Here is a 20,300-nt window from a genome sequence, read left to right on the forward strand (position 1 = left end):
TGGACCATAAAGAAGGCTGATCGCCGAAGAATTGATGCTTTTGAATTCTGGTGCTGGAGGAGACTCTTGAGAGTCCCATGGACTGCAAGAAGATCAAACCTCTCCATTCTTAAGGAAATCAGCCCTGAGTGCTCACTGGAAGGACAGATCCTGAAGCTGAGGCTCCAAGACTTTGGCCACCTCATGAGAAGAGAAAACTCCCTGGGAAAGACCCTGATGTTGGGAAAGATGGAGGGCACAAGGAGAAGGGGATGACAGAGGACAAGATGGTTGGATAGTGTTCTCGAAGCTACCAGCATGAGTCTGACCAAACTGCGGGAGGCAGTGGAAGACAGGAGTGCCTGGCGTGCTCTGGTCCAGGGGGTCACGAAGAGTCGGACACGACGAAAGACTAAACAACAACAACAACCCATCTGACTGAGTTGCCCCCAGCCACTCTGAGCGGCTTCCAACATATATAAAAACATAAATATATTTTCTTCTTTTGTATTTAACTTTTCTATACTTACCTTCGTTGTAAATGATCCTTTACTTTTGTATTTTAAACCAATAAAGATTTACCCAAACAAAACATACCGTAGATACATTCCTCTTCTTTGGCGAACACTCGCAGCCGAGTAAGATTGTCTTCCATAAACACAGTTTTAACAATGAGTCTGTAAGTGACTGTGGAGGCCAATTCTGGATCCACATGTCCTTCCACAGTGGGGACATTGGTTTCCGGGCGGGAGTTGATCACCGTGTGGATTTGCCAAGCGTGCCTTCCTCTGAGCACGTTTCTCCCTTGCGTCCTGAGTTCGAGTGTCTTCAAAGCCCATGACACCTTTGGCAAAGGCTGCTCTCCAACTGGAGCGCTCGCAGGCCAGTGTTTCCCAGTTGTCGGTGTTTATACTACATTTTTTTAGATTTGCCTTGAGAGAGTCTTTAAACCTCTTTTGTTGACCACCAGCATTATGCTTTCCATTTTTAAGTTCGGAAGAGAGCAGTTGCTTTGGAAGACGATCATCAGGCATCTGCACAACATGACCAGTCCATCGAAGTTGATGTTGAAGAATCATTGCTTCAACACTGGTGATCTTTGCTTCTTCCAGTACACTGGTATTAGTTTGCCTGTCTCCCCAAGTGATGTGTACAATTTTTCAGAGACACCGTTGATGGAAACTTTCAAGGAGTTGGAGATGGCGTTTATAAGTGGTCCATGTTTCATAAGCATATAGTAAGGTTGGTAGTACAACGTGATAATCCAACGAGTGGGATATAAAAACATAATAAAACAGTAAACAACTTCCCCAGACAGGGCTGCTTTCAGATGTCTTCTAAAGGTTGTATAGTTACTTATCTCCTTGTTTCAAGGCTCACATAACTCCACACCCTCCCACATATCTCTGGTGAAAATAGGAGCATCTTAAGGTAAAGCAGAACATTCCTGGATCAGAAACCGGGGCAGCTTCTGTAAATCCGGGACTGACCCTGGAAAATAAGGACACTTGGAGGGTTTGGCAATGGTGATCACCAACTTGGAGGGCTTTAAAAAAGGATTCAATATACTTGAAGGAGATGCTGAAGAATGCTCAGTTAAAAAGCTTGTATTATAATAAATAACAGCTGCTCACTTGGCTGTTGCCAGGAGCCATTGAACCCTCAATGCTGACCTGTATGAAATGTGGTTGAATCAAATCTGGGACATGGCCCTAATGGATAAACTGACTGGATAATTATATGAAGAATAATTAAACAAGGAGACCTTTTCCCAAACACACAGTCTGGCTTACTGCATATGCTTATTGTACAAAAAAGGATGATTACTGACCACACAGCAAACCGTAGACTTTTATTTAACATTTCTTAACAGGGTAACTCTCAAGTCATGACCTTTCTGGTAATCTTTGACAAAGGCCCCCATTATATTTTTGTGGAGAAGCTGGTAAAATGCAGGATGGATGGGGTAACAGTTAGGTGGATTTATAGCTGGTTGGCTGATTGAAATATACTCGGAGTCGAGAGTGGATTTCATGCTCTTTATTCAGCTCATAGTGGTGAGGAGGAATGGAAGTTCCCCCATAATGTCTGCTTTATATACATTATTTACACAATGGGCCCCATGTGATTGGCTAATTCCAGGATTCACTTGTGGGCCAATCAGGTTGTGGATTCACTTCCACCTGGAGCTGGATTGGGTGGCTCCTGTGGACCAATCAGACTGTTGCATTCTGAATCCTATTGTTCTAGGACCAATCAGACTGCTGCCTTTTGCATCCTATTCAACTCAGTACATAACACTGATTGAATAATAATCATAATAATGTTGTTATTTATACCCCGCTCATCTGCCTGGCTTGCCCCAGGCACTCTGGGCAGCTGAACCCAAAGAGTTTCCATTATGGTTCCTTATCATCCTGGACCATAAAGAAGGCTGATGGCCGAAGAATTGATGCTTTTGAATTCTGGTGCTGGAGGAGACTCTTGAGAGTCCCATGGACTGCAAGAAGATCAAACATCTCCATTCTGAAGGAAATCAGCTCTGAGTGCTCACTGGAAGGACAGATCCCGAAGCTGAGGCTCCAAGACTTTGGCCACCTCATGAGAAGAGAAGACTCCCTGGAAAAGACCCTGATGTTGGGAAAGATGGAGGGCAGAAGGAGAAGGGGACGACAGAGGACGAGATGGTGGGACAGTGTTCTCGAAGCTACCAGCATGAGTTTGACCAAACTGCGGGAGGCAGTGGAAGACAGGAGTGCCTGGCGTGCTCTGGTCCAGGGGGTCACGAAGAGTCGGACATGACTAAACAACTAAACAACAACAACCAGGAATCTATACAGTGGTACCTCGGGTTACATACGCTTCAGGTTACATATGCTTCAGGTTACAGACTGCGCTAACCCAGAAATAGTACTTCAGGTTAAGAACTTTGCTTCAGGATAAGAACAGAAATCGTGCTCCGGCGGCGCAGCAGCAGCAGGAGGCCCCATTAGCTAAAGTGGTGCTTCAGGGTAAGAACAGTTTCAGGTTAAGAATGGACCTCTGGAACGAATTAAGTACTTAACCCAAGGTACCACTGTATTGAGAAGCTTAAACAAGCCTGCAACCAGCTACCCGTTGTGCGTTTCAAAGGGGAATGTTAAAACTCTGCTAAGTTATAGCACTTGCTAGCGCAATTTAGGAAGGATATTAATAAACAGTGTATCCTCTCCTGCCTCCCTGAACATTCCCACAGCAGCAGCACAAAAAGTGAATACTATTCTCGGCTGCATTAACAGAAGTTTAGTGTCCAGATCACGGAAATAAAAAGTGCCACTCTATTCTGCCTTGTTCAGACCACACCTGGAATACTGTGTCCAGTTCTGGGCACCACAATTTAAGGAGGATATTGACCAGCTGGAAGGTGTGCAGAGGGGTGTGTGTTTGACCAAGATGATTAAGGGTCCAGCAGCAAGCCTTATGAGGAACAGTTGAGAGAGTTGGGTATGTTTATTTTTCCCCCAAAATTTTTTTAATGCTTTTCCACATCTATAACACATATAACATATAAAACATACAAAACAAAACAATTACAATGCTACAAGAAAAATAAAAACACATATTCTTTCTTATATTAATTTTAAATTCCATTGTTGCGTGGCTTCCTCAAATCCCCCCTAACTGAATTTCATTATATTCCCTTGTAACAGTTTTCCCAGTCAACTTTCTATTACAATCAGTTCCTTCAATTTACTATCTTCATCTCTTTTCTTATTGTTTTAAATCCATCTTACTATACAACATTCTTCTTACAATCCTAGGCCTGTTTAATACTTCTTAATTATCTGGAGTCGGGTATGTTTAGCGTGGATAAGAGGAGATATGAGAGTGGCTGGGGAAACTCAGCCAGATGGGCAGGATATAAATAAATTATTATTATTATTATTATTATTATTATTATTATTATTATTATATATTCAAATGGCTGCCACATGGAAGACGGAGAAATCTTGAGTTTCGCCACTCCAGAAGGTTGGCCCCTGACAAGAGGATTCAAATTATGAGAAAGAAGATTCCGAATGCACATTAGGAATAACTTTCTGGTGGTAAGAGCTGTTTGAAAGAGGTTTTTATGCAGAGGCTAGACAGCCACCTCTCAGGGATACTTTAGATGTGATTTATGCCTTGACTTTTGGGTGTAGCTTCTATGGTTCTTTTTCAGTTCAAACTGGCTTTCAGGGGCTTGGAGTTAGGGAGAGCCAAAGTGCCATCAATCATCATAACTGAGCCTTTACGCTTGCATAAAATGTTTATGATTTATTTCAGGAACTGACACAGCTTTTCATGTCAGCACAAAATACATTGGAGCACAGCTGCTGCTGTTTCCCCTCCACCCCCAGAAATGCCACTCCATTTGCAAGCAGAGATTTAAAGCCAGTCTTCTCCCAATTTGGTCAATGGCTGTTCTGGCTGGGAGATATTGGAGTTGTAGAACAAAACATCTGGAGGATATAACGTTTGCAAAGGCTAGTTTAAGCCAAAGAGCAGGTGCGTTAGTTTGTTTCCTTAAAAAGTCCCTAATGTGCTTTCATAGGAAGAATCTCAGGGAGGTTCCATTGCAACCAAAATCTGAATTCTCAAAAGCTGCTGTTTTCCCAGAAATCAGCTGCCCTGAGCAAAACTCGCCAAATCTCAACAGGCCTATTCGCAAGCATCGTCAAACATGATCCCATGGAGTTCCCCATTCACTCAGGACACTGGAATTTCCAGAATGCTTCTCTCCTCCCATTGCTCCCCATTTCCCATTGCAATAACGCTCTGTTTCGCCTGGAGAAGACCGACTGATCTTGTGTGGTCCAGAAGCCCACTCTGTATGACGGCACAATATCCAGGGAGGTCTCTCCTTCCCAGTTCGAAACCACCTCCCAGATAAATGGTTGGGATGGAGGACAGAGATGGAGGTTCCTAGCAGTCCACTGTAGCCGGCCAGGGCTGGCGATCCATCAGAGAAAAGGCAAAGCTCTCCTGATCTGGCAAAAAGCTTTAGATCTGTGGTTTGCTCTGGTTATCTCCCACTTGGACTACTGCAATGCGCTCTGTGTGGGGCTACCTTTGAAGGTGACCCAGAAACGACAACTAATCCAGAATGTGGCAGCTAGACTGGTGACTGGGAGCGGCCGCCGAGACCATATAACACCGGTCTTGAAAGACCTACAAAGGCTCCCAGTACATTTCCGAGCACAATTCAAAGTGTTGGTGCTGACCTTGAAAGCCCTAAACGGCCTCAAAGGCCCAGTATACCTGAAGGAGCGTCTCCACCCCCATCGTTCAGCCCGGACACTGAGGTCCAGCTCCGAGGGCCTTCTGGCGGTTCCCTCCCTGCGAGAAGCCAAGTTACAGGGAACCAGGCAGAGGGCCTTCTCGGTAGTGGCACCTGCCCTGTGGAATGCCCTCCCACCACATGTCAAAGAGAACAACAACTACCAGACTTTTAAAAGACATCTGAAGGCAGCCCTTTTTATGGAAGCTTTTAATGTTTGATGCATTACTGTACAGTGGTACCTCAGGTTCCAGACACTTCAGGTTCCAGACGCTTCAGGTTACAGACTCCACTAACCCAGAAATAGTACCTCAGGTTAAGAACTTTGCTTCAGGATGAGAACAGAAATCGTGTGGCGGCGGCAGTGGGAGGCCCCATTAGCTAAAGTGGTGCATCAGGTTAAGAACAGTTTCAGGTTAAGAACGGACCTCCAGAACGAATTAAGTTCTTAACCCGAGGGACCACTATATTTTAATATTTTGTTGGAAGCCGCCCAGAGTGGCTAGGGAAGCCCAGCCAGATGGGCGGGGTATAAATAACAAATAATATCTGAGACAGCCAGGGCCTGATTCAGGAGACGATGGAGGAGGAAGAAAAAGGCCTTTCCAAAGTTTGCTGGCCCTGTGACAAAACCAGCCGCAAAACAGGAGACGGCTATCTTGCCAAAGGGAAGACAGGACAGAGTGCCATGAGAGAATGAATTGATTCTGGGAAACAGGGTGCCAGAGTGGCAATTCTTGGAGGGTAGAAAGGAGACCCCAGGGCGTGCACCCAAATCTGGGCAACTGGACTATAATAACAGCAATCTGGCAACTGGTTGAAGGTGTGGGTGGTGTGAAATGCATAGGTATACTGGACACAGGGTCTTTTTAATTAGCACTACAGTGCTTTTCCATATACGTACATTTTGGGCTTAATAATAATAATAATAATAATAATAATAATAAAATTAATTTATACCCCGCCCTCCCAGCCAAGACCGGGCTCAGGGCTGCTAACACCAGATATAAAAACAATTGATTAAAATACAACTTAAAAACAAGATTAAAATACAACATTAAAATGCAGCCTCATTTCAGTAGAAACTCAAAAGCTTTTTGGGGGTGAAAACGTCAAATCTTCACCCAGGCCAACTATCCAGACTGGTCCTACGTTGGCCACAAAAGAGCCAAGGAAGTCCCCAAATAGGAGTTCCATCACAGAAGGAGAAAGGAAAAAGGAAACGGGGAGGGGATCAAGTTGATTCCAAGCCAAAGGCCAGGTGGAACAACTCTGTCTTACAGGCCCTGTGGAAAGAAATCAGATCCCGCAGGGCCCTGGTCTCATGAGACAGAGCGTTCCACCAAGTCGGGGCCAGTGTTGAGAAGGCCCTGGCTCTGGTTGAGGCTAATCTGACTTCCTTAGGGCCCAGGACCTCTAGGGTGTTGCTATTTATGGACCTTAAGGTCCTCCACGGGGCATACTGGGAGAGGCGGTCCCGTAGGTACGAGGGTCCTACAGAGAAAGAAAACTTAAACCTGAGGCCGAGGTACCAAATGCAGCCTGCAAATCCTCTCTTAGAATCAAATAACCTTTGTCAAAAAGACCAGAAGCCTTTCTCTTAGGAATTTTTGGTGCAGATCTACCAAAGGATTTGAGAAGACTATTCCTGTACGCGACTACAGCTGCAAGGATGCTGCTTGCCCAGTGATGGAAATAGGCTAAGGGGCCGACAAAGGCCGACTGGCAGATGAAACGACTGGACTACGCAGAGGTGGCCAGATGGACTGGGGAAATCCAAAATCTGGAGGATCAAAGCTTCAACAGAGAATGAGACAAATACAGATTGTATTTAAAAGAACACTGTAAACACTTGAATCTCTTTGGCAGGCTTTGAACAACTCTTGCAAAGTTACAAAGACTTTGGACATATTGGAGGACTTAAATTTGGATGAACATATGCATTTGATTAAGATATCTAAAGGCCCCACAGAGGGGAGGAGGGAAGAACTAAGATTCGGAAGAATCTTGTTTGGTTTTGAAATTTTAATGTGTTAAATGTGAGATTTATCTTGTAAAACTAATAATTATTTTTTTAAAAAAAATTGTGGAAGTTGGAAGGGTACCTCCGAGGCTCATCTACTCCAACCCTTTGCAATGCAGGAATCTCAACTAAAGCAACCAAGACAGGCGGCTATCTAAAAGGGAATAATAATAATAATAATAATAATAATAATTTATTTATACCCCAACCATCTGGCTGGGTTTCCCCAGCCACTCTGGGCGGCTTTCAACAAAGTATTAAAATACAGTGGTCTATTAAACATTAAAAGCTTCCCTAAATTTGGCTGCCTTCAGATGTCTTCTAAAAGTCTGGTAGTTGTTCTTCTCTTTGACATCTGGTGGGAGGGCGTTCCACAAGGCGGGTGTCACCACCAAGAAGGCCCTCTGCCTGGTTCCCTGTAACTTGGCTTCTCACAGCGAAGGAACCGCCAGAAGGCCCTCGGCGCTGGACCTCAGTGTCTGGGCAGAACAATGGAGGTGGAGACGCTCCTTCAGGAAGACTTATCTTATCTGACCCATCTCAGCCATACTCTGCCCCTGCTTTCCACCATCGCAGAGTATTTATTGACCAGACTGGGATGTGCCATGGAACCCTCTACAAATCCTAAAATGGTTGGATGGTGCCCTGTATGCCTCCTTCCAGCAAATCCTGCAGCCAAGCTGGTGCCAAACGTCTTGCTCTGCTTTCCTTTAGACCACAACAGCAAGGCAAAGTAGGGGGTCCTGTACAAAAACAGAGTGGCTTGCCAAATTATTGGAGTACTACAATATATCCAAAACAATGGGAGAAATCGGAAGGATCCCAAAAGAGAATATAGACAAGAACTGGAAGGTGTTTAAAGGCTATTTGCAAAATCATATTGAAAAATCAGAACTCCTATTAGAATAAAGAAGTTCCGTTATAAATACTGAAATACTAAGTAAGATGGATAACAATGTGTAACAGAAAATGAAGCAGAAAATTGGTTTTAAAATGTGTGAAAGAAAGTAATAGAAGTGGAAAGAAATTGCAATTGAGTAGATTGGAAGTCTAACAAAAGGGTGGGGTGAGGGGTGAGGGGCGGTGGTGGGAAAAGGAAGTATGTGTGGGATTTAGTGTGGGTATGTAGGAATATTTTTAAGGACTGTATGAAATGTATGTTTATATATTCGTAATACAGTGGTACCTTGGGTTAAGTACTTAATTCGTTCCGGAGGTCCGTACTTAACCTGAAACTGTTCTTAACCTGAAGCACCAATTTAGCTAATGGGGCCTCCCGCCGCCCCACGATTTCTGTTCTCATCCTGAAGCAAAGTTCTTAACCCGAGGTACTATTTCTGGGTTAGCAGAGTCTGTAACCTGAAGCGTATGTAACCCGAGGTACCACTGTATGTATGTATTAATGTTGAATTATTTTAATAAAATAAATATATTGAATTTTTTTAATAAAAGAAAAAAGGAAAAAAGAAAAGAAAGGGGTTTTGTGGTCTTGGCAGCCCAGGGCCAGCATGCGCACTGCCCAGGCTTGCACCCCAGGGAGGTCACTTCTGTTTGACTTCACTCCTGGAGGTGCACTCCATTGTCTTTGAAAATTTATCTCCCAAGTCCTATAGTCTGACACTCTGACCAACCACTACACCACGCCTAGGGTTGTATTCTATGTTAGCCCTACTCAGAGTAGATCCACTGAATTATTTTTTTTAAAAAAAACCCAACTAACTTAGGCCCATTAATTTCAATAGGTCCATTCTGAATAGTTGGGATACAAGCCCTGCAGTTCTCCCAGGGTTGGTTTGCTTCCTGGGCACTCTGCACATGCTCAGAAACCCTTGACATTATAGAGTTGGAAGGAATCCCTAGGGTCATCTTGTCAAATCCCCTGCAATGCTGGAATCTCAATTAGCTCATCCATCTTCTCCGTCTCCCAAGCCCCATGCTATCATCGGCTTTCCCTCCCACAGGCACTCTGCTCATGCTCAGGAACCCCTTCACCTTGGCAGGAAGAAATGCACACAGCTGATCTCCACTCCTGCAGGAGTGCTATACGTACTGCATATCATTCCTCCTGAGCACTCTGCATCTGCTCAGGAACCCCTTGATATTAGAGAACCAAAGCACTGCACAGTTGGAATGGGACACCGAGGGGTCATCTAGTCCAACCTCCTGTTATGCAGGAGTCTCAACTAAAGCAGCCATGACAGGTGGCCATTCAATCTCTCCATCTATCTTCTGAGCCCCTCCTAGGACTGCCTTTCCTACTGGGCACTCTGCACGTGCTCAGGAACTCCTATCTCCTTGGCAGGAAGGGAACGCAGATCTCCATCCCGTCTCCTCAACTCTCGGTTCCTGCAGTGGCGCCATATTGCGCACGATCTCTTCCCCGCCCCATCCCTGAATTAATTGCCTTTTCTCCCGGGCACTCTGCACGTGCTCAGGAACTCCTGTCTCCTTGGCAGGAAGGAACGCCGATCTCCATCTAACTCAACTCTCGGTTCCTGCAGCGGTGCCATACTGCGCACGATCTCTTCCCCGCTCCATCCCTGAATTAATTGCCTTTTCTCCGGGGCACTCTGCACGTGCTCAGGAACTCCATCCCCTTGGCAGAAAGGAACGCAGATCTCCCATCTCGTCTACTCTCTCGGTTCCTGCAGTGGCGCCATACTTCGTACGGTATCTTCCACGCCCCATCCCTGAATTAATTGCCTTTTCTCCCGGGCACTCTGCACGTGCTCAGGAACTCCATCCCCTTGGCAGAAAGGAACGCAGATCTCCCATCTCGTCTACTCTCTCGGTTCCTGCAGTGGCGCCATACTTCGTACGGTATCTTCCCCGCCCCATCCCTGAATTAATTGCCTTTTCTCCCGGGCACTCTGCACGTGCTCAGGGAGTACACATCGGCGAGGGGAGCGGACCGGGCAGGCCCCTTTCCCCTGGGGAGGCAGCCCTCCTCCTCCTCACCCCGCTCCCCCGGGCCTTGAGACCTTTCCGGGCCCAGCCCCCTCCCCAGGGCGAGAATGCGCGCAGCCCGGCAGCTGGCAATTCCGCGGAAAGGGAAAGCGAAAGGGAAAGTTGCTCCCGCGGCGGCGTCGCATTCCAAGCCAACATGGGTCTCTATCTGCATCGCCCTCCCTTCCGCCGGCCACCGGGCGCATAAAGGCGGCGGGCGCCGAGAAGCGCGGATCCTCCGTGCGCCCCACGCCGCTCCATGGCCCCGCGCAGGCTGCTGCTCCTGCTGCTGGCGTGGCTGCTGGGCGCCTGGGGGCCGCTCTCGGCTCCCGCCGCTGCAAGAAGCGGCCCCACCGAGCTCCAGAAAGGTACTTAGCGCTGGCTCCTCCTCCTCCTGCTCCCTTTCCGCGCAGCACTTGAACCCAGAGCCTCCTGGCGCTCCCAAGCCCCTGCGCCTTGCAAGCGGCAAAAGGGAGGGAGCGGTGAGAACGGGGGTGTCGGTAGGCCTTTTCTCCCAGCTGCGGGGTCACCCCTCCCCCCGGGCGCGACGGACAGGTGTGCCTACCTGCAGGTAACACCTGGCGAGGCGGGGAGACGTCTGCACTGCGTTATATGTACAGGTGTGGGTCTGCACTGCCGGGTTGTTGTAAATTATTCCTTTTCCGCCGTCCCAGCCCTCCTGGCTTGCCCACGGCACCTGTCAATCAAGGGAGGGATGGTCACAGTGGACTACCTCGCAGGGGGGTCGGTAGGCCTTTTCTCCCAGCTGCGGGGTCACCCCTCCCAGCAGGGCGCGACGGACAGGTGTGCCTACCTGCAGGTAACACCTGGCGAGGAGGGGACCACATCTGCACTGCTTTATATGTACAGATATGGGGCATAGCTGTCAACGTTCCCCTTTTTTAAAGGGAAATTCCCCTATTCCGAATAGGATTCCACGCAAGAAAGGGGGAAAGTTGACCGCTGTGATGTTGTTGTAAATTGTTCTGTTTCCGCCGCCCTCCTGGCTTGCCCACGGCACCTGTCAGTCAAGGAAGGGATGGTCGCAGTGGACTACCTCGCAGGGGTTTTCTCCTTGCCGCCAGGTGTGTTAGCCGTGGGATACATTTCAGGGTTGTTGTAAATTATCTGTTTCCGTCGTCGCCACCCATCTGCACAGGGAGGGAAGGCTTGTTGCAGCAGCTACCTCTGATAGACCTTCTTGATGCAGAGAGGCAGTGGGCTACATTGCAGGGTTGTCGCTAATAAGGCTCTTTTGACCACCAACCACAGCCCTGCGAAGCTTGCAGCCCCAGAAATAATAATAAGAATAATAATAAACTCCACCCAGCTGATTGCAGGGCCCGGCGGTTTTTCTCAGCTACCAAACCTTTTCTCAACAGCATTCCTCTCTTCCCCCCCCTCACTTTACCCCCTCCCTGATCCTGAAACGTGGCTATAACTGGACACTGTGTTCCAGTGCAGTGCAGCAAAACATATTTGAATTTATTTATATATTGGCCTGTATCCCATACTCAGCTTGTCCTGGCAAATGGCATTTAAAAACATGGGTTTACAATCCGTTTGCAGTCAAACTGGCACACTCAGCAGCCATTGATAAAACTATGCCAAGTCATATTGTCATAATTCACTTTGCAAGCGGGCCTCGCCGAGATATTGCAGACGGGTTGAAAGCATAATCTTCTTGCCCTACAAACGCCTCACTCAACTACTTCGATTTTTTAGTCTACTGCTGTTTTTAAGTGTTCAAGAGTCTTAAATCATTGCTGTTAATTTTGCTTGTTGATCTTCTTATCTTTCTTTCGGTAAACTGCTTCGAGGTTCCTTAATGTCATGGGTAGGCAAACTAAAGCCCCGGGGCCGGATCCGGCCCAATCGCCTTCTAAATCCGGCCTGCGGACAGTCCGGGAATCAGCGGGTTTTTACATGAGTAGAATGTGTCCTTTTATTTCAAATGCATCTCTGGGCCTAAGTTTTAATTTGTATATTTTTAAACTGTTGCTATATCTGTACTGCCCCTGTGATACCTAATTGCAAATTCAAATGTATACCTATCGTGTTTTATGACTTCCTTGATATTGTGTGTTGGCTGGAACTGGTCTGTGACCGAAATAATAAAATTCATTCATGCATCTATGGGTTAGCTGTGGGGCCTGCCTGGTGTTTTTACATGAGTAGAATGTGTGCTTTTATTTAAAGTGCATCTCTGGGTTAGTTGTGGGGCCTGCCTGGTGTTTTTACACGAATAGAATGTGTGCTTGTATTTAAAGTGCATCTCTGGGTTAGTTGTGGGGCCTGCCTGGTGTTTTTACACGAATAGAATGTGTGCTTGTATTTAAAGTGCATCTCTGGGTTAGTTGTGGGGCCTGCCTGGTGTTTTTACACGAATAGAATGTGTGCTTGTATTTAAAGTGCATCTCTGGGTTAGTTGTGGGGCCTGCCTGGTGTTTTTACACGAATAGAATGTGTGCTTGTATTTAAAGTGCATCTCTGGGTTAGTTGTGGGGCCTGCCTGGTGTTTTTACAATGAGCAGAATGTGTGCTTTTATTTAAAGTGCATCTCTGGGTTATTTGTGGGGCATAGGAATTCATTCTCCCTTCCCCCCCCCCAAAAAAAATAGTCCGGCCCCCCACAAGGTCTGAGGGAGAGGGGACCGGCCCCCTGCTGAAAAGTTTGCTGACCCCTGCTTTATGTGATACAATCAAGCGGTATATAAGTTTTTATGAAACAAACAAGCAAACAAACAAATAAGACTGGCATTGCTGCATTTGCTTCAGCACCAATTTTTGTGTCCTTTCAGTGACCTGACCAAAGCAGCGTTGGACTACACTGCAAGGTCGTCGTCAGCCGCTGTTTCTCAGTCTCCTCTGCCCCTCCTGCTTGCAATTTAGTTATGCTAATACCAGGCTGGCACTGGGGGTTAAACCACAGAGCCTAGGGCTTGCTGATCGGAAGGTCGGCGGTTCAAATCCCCGCGACGGGGTGAGCTCCCATTGCTCCTGCCAACCTAGCAGCTCGAAAGCACGTCAAAGTGCAAGTAGATAAATAGGTACCACTCTGGCGGGAAGGTAAATGGCGTTTCTGTGCGCTGCTCTGGTTCGCCAGAAGCGGCTTAGTCATGCCGGCCACATGACCCGGAAGCTGTACGCCGGCTCCCTCGGCCAATAAAGCGAGATGAGCGCCGCAACCCCAGAGTCGGCCACGACTGGACCTAACGGTCAGGGGTCCCTTTACCTTTACCTTTAATACCAGGCTACTTCTAAGTGTTTGCCAAAATCCCAGAGGTTTCAGGCTCTCTTGAAGGATGGAGCCAGAAGGGTGGGAATGATTCCTTTTCTCTTTCTGCTGCTCTTCCTGAATTGCAGGGGTTTGGACTTCGTAGACTCACTAGCGGGAAATATGGGTGTCTTATCTATGATATTGTTTAAGGCGCTTACCTAACAACTTGGGCTGTGTTTGACTTCACCACAAAATCAATGCCATAAAGCACACAGACCTAAGGGAAGGAGCTGGCAGGTGAAGATCTACACTGGTACCTTGGTTCTCAAACGCCTTGGCACTCAAATAACTTGGAACCCAAACACTGCAAACCCGGAAGTAAGTGTTCCAGTTTGTGAACTTTCTTCGGAAGCCGAACATGCTCCGTTTTGAGTGTGATGCTTCTGTTTTGAGTCCCACACTTCCGGTTTGAGTGTTACGCTGAGATCTGTGCATTTTTTGTTTTGCGGCTCTTTTTTGTTTTGTTTTTGTGACTGTGTGGAACCCAGTTTGGCTACTGTTTGATTGATTGATTGTGTGACTGCAGTATAGTGGTACCTCGGGTTAAGTACTTAATTCGTTCCGGAGGTCCGTTCTTAACCTGAAACTGTTCTTAACCTGAAGCACCACTTTAGCCAATGGGGCCTCCCGCTGCCGCTGCGCCGCCGGAGCAAGATTTCTGTTCTCATCCTGAAGCAAAGTTCTTAACCTGAAGCACTATTTCTGGGTTAGCGGAGTGTGTAACCTGAAGCGTATGTAACCCGAGGTACCACTGTACATTGTTTATTGCTTTCATTTTATGGATCAATTGTCTCGTTAGATAGTAAAATCCGTGTTAAATTGCTGTTTTAGGGGTTTTCAAAAGTCTGGAATGGATTTATCCGTTTTGCATTGCTTTCTATGGGAAAGCGCGCCTTGGTTTTGGAACGCTTTGGTTTTGGAACGGGCTTCCGGAGAACCGAGTTTGAGAACCGAGGTACCACTGTAGTTTGCATTCCAACACTCTGAGGTTGAGAGAATTCTATTGTTTAAGGCGCTTGCCTAACAACTTTGCCTGTGTTTGATTTCACCACAAAATCAATACCGTAAAGCAGACAGACCTAAGGGAAGAGATCTATTTGCGTTCCAACACTCTGAGGTTGAGAGAATTCCGCCAGCCGCCAATCAGGGCAAAGTTCCAGGTGCAGTTTTTGGTGCATAAAGCCTTGGAATAACCCAAAAGATCATCTCTCCCCCATATATACTCAGTAGAACCCTGCGCTCTGCAGGTGAGGTCTTCCAGGGAGTCTTTTCCACACAATGTCAGAACGGAGTGCCTCCCCTTGGGATGTTTTTCCTGTTAAACATTAGACAGGCGTCCTTTGGGTGCCGGCTGAATATCTTCCTCTTTGTGCCTCGCTCTAGTCTTCATCTGGAGTTAATATTTTAAAAGATGCTTATCGGTTGTTGTCAGACGACGTTGGGCTCCTTGGGGAGCCCAGCTGTTTGAGATTGTTGGACTCCAAATGTAGTGGATTTCCCCTTTATTGGTGGCTTCTAGACAGAGTCTGGACGGCTGTGAGTCTGTCTGGAATTCCTGCCTTGCAGAGAGTTGGACTAGAAAAATCCCCGTGGTCTCTTCCAACTACAGTGGTACCTCGGGTTAAGTACTTAATTCGTTCCGGAGGTCCGTTCTTAACCTGAAACTGTTCTTAACCTGAAGCACCACTTTAGCTAATGGGGCCTCCTCCTGCTGCCGCGCCACCGGAGCACGATTTCTGTTCTCATCCTGGAGCAAAGTTCTTAACCCGAGTCTGTAACCTGAAGTGTCTGTAACCTGAAGCGTCTGTAACCCAAGGTACCACTGTATACGGTTTTGTGCTTCTACACAAATTTAATGAATAGGGAAATCATCATCATCATCATCAAGTTATTATTTATAACCCGCCCATCTGTCTGGGTTTCCCCAGCCACTCTGGGCAGCTTCCAGCAAAATATTAAAATACAATAATTCATCAAATTTTAAAAACTTCCCTAAACAAGGCTGCCTTCAGGTGTCTTATAGAAGTCAGATACAGTGGTACCTCGGGTTACAGATGCTTCAGGTTACAGACTCTGCTAACCCAGAAATAGTACCTCGGGTTAAGAACTTTGCTTCAGGATGAGAACAGAAATCGTGCTCCGGTGGTGCGGCAGCAGCGGGAGGCCCCATTAGCTAAAGTGGTGCTTCAGGTTAAGAACAGTTTCAGGTTAAGAACGGACCTCCAGAACGAATTAAGTTCTTAACCCGAGGTACCACAGTAGTTGTTTATTTCTTTGACATCTGGTGGGAGGGCGTTCCACAGGGCCGGTGCCACTACTGAGAAGGCCCTCTGCCTGGTCCCCTGTAACCTCACTTCTCGCAGAGAGGGAACCGCCAGAAGGCCCTTGGATCTGGACCTCAGGGTCCAGGCTGAATGATGGGGGTGGAGACGCTCCTTCAGGTCTACTGGACTGAGGTCGTTTAGGACATGGGTAGGCAAACTAAGGCCCAGTGGCCGGATCCAGCTCAATCGCCTTCTAAATCCGGCCTGCGGACGGTCCAGGAATCAGCGTGTTTTTACATGAGTAGAATGTGTCCTTTTCTTTAAAATGCATCTCTGGGTGATTTGTGGGGCCTGCCTGGTGTTTTTACATGAGTAGAATGTGTCCTTTTCTTTAAAATGCATCTCTGGGTTATTTATGGGGCATAGGAATTTGTTCATATTTTTTTCCCAAAATATAGTCCGGCCCCCCACAAGGTCTGAGGGACAGTGGACCGGCCCCCTGCTGAAAAAGTTTGCTGACCCCTGGTTTAGGGCTTTAAATCTCAGCACCAACACTTTGAACACTCAAAACGGAGCACGTTCGGCTTCCAAAGGAAGTTCGCAAACCGGAACACTTACTTCCGGGTTTGCAGCGTTTGGGTTCCAAGTTGTTTGAGTACCAAGGCGTTTGAGAACCAAGGTACCCTTGTACTCTTAACATACTAGCTTTCTTGACATGTGGCTTAGATTCACGGGGGAATCCCTCGTCCAGATCCTGCCCTCTGGAGCCCAGAAAATAAATCCCCTCCATCATCTACACAACAGCTCTTCCGATATTTGAAGATGGCTTAATTGTTGCATCTCCAGCATAAAGATTTTGCATTTCTTCCTGGGTTGGAAGGGCTGCTCAGAAAAAAAGTTGCACGGTGCTGTTTTCTCGTTTCCCCCAAAGCTTGTTCATTTCCTCGAACAAATGCATGCCTCTGTTCTTCAGAAAGTGAAACTTCCTTCCTCTTCCCAAATTATTTAGACTCTTCCCCCCCTTTCCCGACATCCCCCCTGTTCACCCCCAACTGCCTGTGGGTTCCCTCCTGCAAAGTTGTGTCCACACATTTTGTACATGGGTCGCTGTTTCCCCTTTTTGTCCCTTCCTCTCAAGCAGGACTTCCCCGACCACCATAACTTCTGCAAACCAGCAGGAATTTGTTTCTTTTTAAAATATTTTTTATTGATCAATTTCCACATAACAAATTATCAAACCCTATAATCACATACATTATTTTCCCCCTCCCCCCCCCAGCAAGGATCCTCTCCCTGATTTCTCTTGACATATTTTCTCTGCATATTATAACATTGTACATATCCTTACAATGTCATAGCAATGACAAACCTAGACAGTATCTTAAAAAGCAAAGACATCACCTTGCCAACAAAGGTCTGTATAGTTCAAGCTATGGTTTTCCCAGTAGTGATGTATGGAAGTGAGAACTGGACCATCAAAAAGGCTGATCGCCGAAGAATGGATGCTTTTGAATTCTGGTGCTGGAGGAGACTCTTGAGAGTCCCGTGGACTGCGAGAAGATCAAACCTCTCCATTCAGAAGGAAAACAGCCCTGAGTGCTCACTGGAAGGACAGATTGCGAAGACTTTGGCCACCTCATGAGAAGAGAAGACTCCCTGGAAAAGACCCTGATGTTGGGAAAGATGGAGGGCACAAGGAGAAGGGGAGGACAGAGGACGAGATGGTGGGACAGTGTTCTCGAAGCTACGAACATGAGTTTGACCAAACTGTGGGAGGCAGTGGAAGACAGGAGTGCCTGGCGTGCTCTGGTCCAGGGGGTCACAAAGAGTCGGACACGACTAAAAGACTAAACAACAACATATCCTTACATATCTATCCATCATGTTATCAACCAATGAATTTGTGTATGTTTATTCAAAATCTGCCAAGGAGTCTGGTTCATTTTGTTGTCTTTTTAAATAGTTTGTAAAAAGTTCCCATTCCTCCCTTGTCCTTGTCTTGCAATTTGTAAGTCAGTTTGGCCAGTTCTGCATAATTCATCAATTTCTCTTGCCATTGTTCTTTCGTGCCGCTGTTGTAGCATACTATAATGGTTATGGGGTTGCTCGTGCGTAAGTTGCCGCCACTCCTGGCTAGGTGACCTGGTTAAACCTTTCCTGGATGGACAGCCCCTCACTTCGTGGCTGCTCAGTCGCTGGCAGAATCCGACAGTGGGCGTTTCTTCAACCTTTTCCAACATAAAAGTTGTTTGACGCCCAGTCTCCTCCTAGCCTCCCTGCGCGGAAGCCTTCTGCGCAGGGTGGGCGTGGGTAGCGGAGGACCTGTGCTCTCTCCGCTGGTGTCCAGTGAAGAGTCTCTGAGCCTGCTCTCCGCTTCCCCCATTGGCCCCCCTCCATCCCTGGTGTCGCGCTGAATTTCTTCCCCAACAGGAGACCTGCCTCTCTCCCTACTTGGCCCCTCTCCAGCATCGTCGTGGAGCCCCTCCTCCTCCTCTTGTTCCGATGGCAGTTCCCTGACATCCATCTCCCCCCCAGAACCCCCTCCACTCCCGGCCCGACCTCTGGATCCAACTTCGTCCCTGTCCTCGGCCGACGATGCGGGAAATCCTCAGAAGGAGCTGTCGCCATCCTTAGAGGATTCAAAACCCGCTTCCCACCCTCTCTGATCTCTCCTCGCGGGGTGGGCCTCCCAGTCTGAATCCTCCCTCTCCGACGCTTCTCCTCCCTCCTCTTCGGAGTCAGGAAAACCCTCAAACTCCTCGTCGTCGTCGGTGGTGCCAAATTGCTCCTCCCAGAATCTCGCTGGTGGTTTTGGTTTGCGTGGGAACGGACTGTGGAACTCTTCCACTAGATACCCGTCATTGATTGCCTCCACGGGAACCCACGTGTCTTCAGACCGGGGTTGCCCCTCCCAAGCGACCAAGTACTCTACCCTGCGCCCCCGCCACCTGGAATCGAGTATTTCCGTGGCTTGGTTGTGGTGTTCTTTCTCCTCTACTTGCGGGTGTGTGGTGACTTCTCCCTCCCGTCCCGGGAATTCCCGCCCCTCCCTGTGCGGAGAGAGTAGGGACCTATGGAACACCGGGTGTAACTTCATGCTGTCAGGCAGCTTGAGCCTATATGCCACGGGGTTCACCTGCTGTGTTACCTCAAAAGGTCCCAGTCGCCTTGGGTGCAACTTCTTGCACCCTCCCTTAAAGGGTAACCCTCGGGTTGACAACCACACCCGGTCCCCCACCCGTATGGTCTCCCCTTCCCGACGGTGCTTGTCTGCCTGCCTCTTGTAAATTTCTTTGGCCCTCTCCAAATTCATCTGGAGTTGCTGGTGCAAGGCGTCCATTTCTTCCACAAACTGCTCTGCTGCAGGTACGCTCCACCCTTCCTCCCCTCTCCCTGGGAAGGCCCTGGGGTGACACCCATAATTGGCCATGAACGGGCTCATTCCCGTGGACACGTGTTCAGCGTTGTTGTATGCAAATTCAGCCAGCGCTAGTTTCTCTACCCAATCGTTCTGTCTCTCGCTGACGTAGCAGCGTAGGTATTGCTGGAGTATACTGTTCGCTCGTTCCGCTTGTCCGTTGGTTTCCGGGTGTCTCGCCGTCGAGAACCCCACCTCGACCTGCAGCAAGCTCATGAGCTTCCTCCAGAACCTTGAAGTAAATTGTTTCCCGCGATCTGAGATGACCCTCAAGGGAGCCCCATGCAACCTGAATATGTGATCTACAAACAATCTGGCTGTTTCCTCTGCCATCACCGCATGCGAGCAAGCTATAAAATGGCACATTTTTGTCAGTAGGTTGACTACTACCATGACTGCTGTCTTCCCTCTTGATTTGGGCAAATCAGTCATAAAATCTATGGAGACCACCTCCCAGGGTCTTCCCAGTGTGGGTAAGGGTTCCAGTAGCCCTGCAGGTGCCGCCCTCTCCCCCTTTGCCCTCTGGCAGCGGTCGCACCCCCGTACGTACTCCCGTACATCTTCCCTTACCCTTGGCCACCAGAACTGCCTGGTGACAAGCAGCATGGTCTTGTGCTGACCAAAGTGCCCTGCTGTTGGGTTGTCGTGGAGTTGTTTGAGTACCCTTCCCCTCAATGTCTCCCCCGGTACGTACAGCGCTCCCTTATAGTACAGTACCCCTTCCTTTTCCTCAAATTCTCCCTGGTTTTCCCTTCCTTCCCGTAGTGCCCTGATTTTAGTTTGGGCGAACTCGTCATCCCTGGTGAGACCGGCCAGTTCTCGTTTCTCAACCAACACTCCCCCACACACCCATCTGTCCTCGGGGAACACGTGTCGGGCTTCCAGCGGTCCCTCTCCTTTCATGTACTCCGGCTTCCGGGAGAGAGCATCGGCTCTAACATTCTCCGCTCCCGGCACATACCGGATCTTGAAGGAAAACTTGGAGAACTCTTGTGCCCATCGAATCTGTCTCTGGTTGAGTACTCACGCAGTCCTCCAGTACTCCAAGTTCTTGTGATCCGTGCAAACCTGGATCTTGTGCCACGCCCCTA

The 20,300-nt window shown here is 48.0% G+C and overlaps 1 protein-coding gene and 1 long non-coding RNA gene across 2 annotated transcripts in view; both read left to right on the forward strand.

The window, feature by feature from the left end:
* Nucleotides 1-20,300, forward strand: part of LOC128421841 (uncharacterized) — a 100,877-nt gene that overhangs the window by 37,798 nt on the left and 42,779 nt on the right. The gene's annotated exons all lie outside the window — the stretch shown is intronic.
* LOC128421833 (uncharacterized) overlaps nucleotides 10,416-20,300 on the forward strand; it is a 45,969-nt gene continuing 36,084 nt past the window's right edge. The window contains exon 1 of the mRNA XM_053405085.1: nucleotides 10,416-10,615. Coding sequence (XP_053261060.1) covers nucleotides 10,507-10,615 — 109 coding nt within the window. The 5' untranslated portion in view covers nucleotides 10,416-10,506. The remainder of the gene's footprint in view (nucleotides 10,616-20,300) is intronic.

Source organism: Podarcis raffonei, chromosome 10, assembly GCF_027172205.1.
Source record: "Podarcis raffonei isolate rPodRaf1 chromosome 10, rPodRaf1.pri, whole genome shotgun sequence".
In the NCBI taxonomy this organism is placed as follows: Eukaryota; Metazoa; Chordata; class Lepidosauria; order Squamata; family Lacertidae; genus Podarcis; species Podarcis raffonei.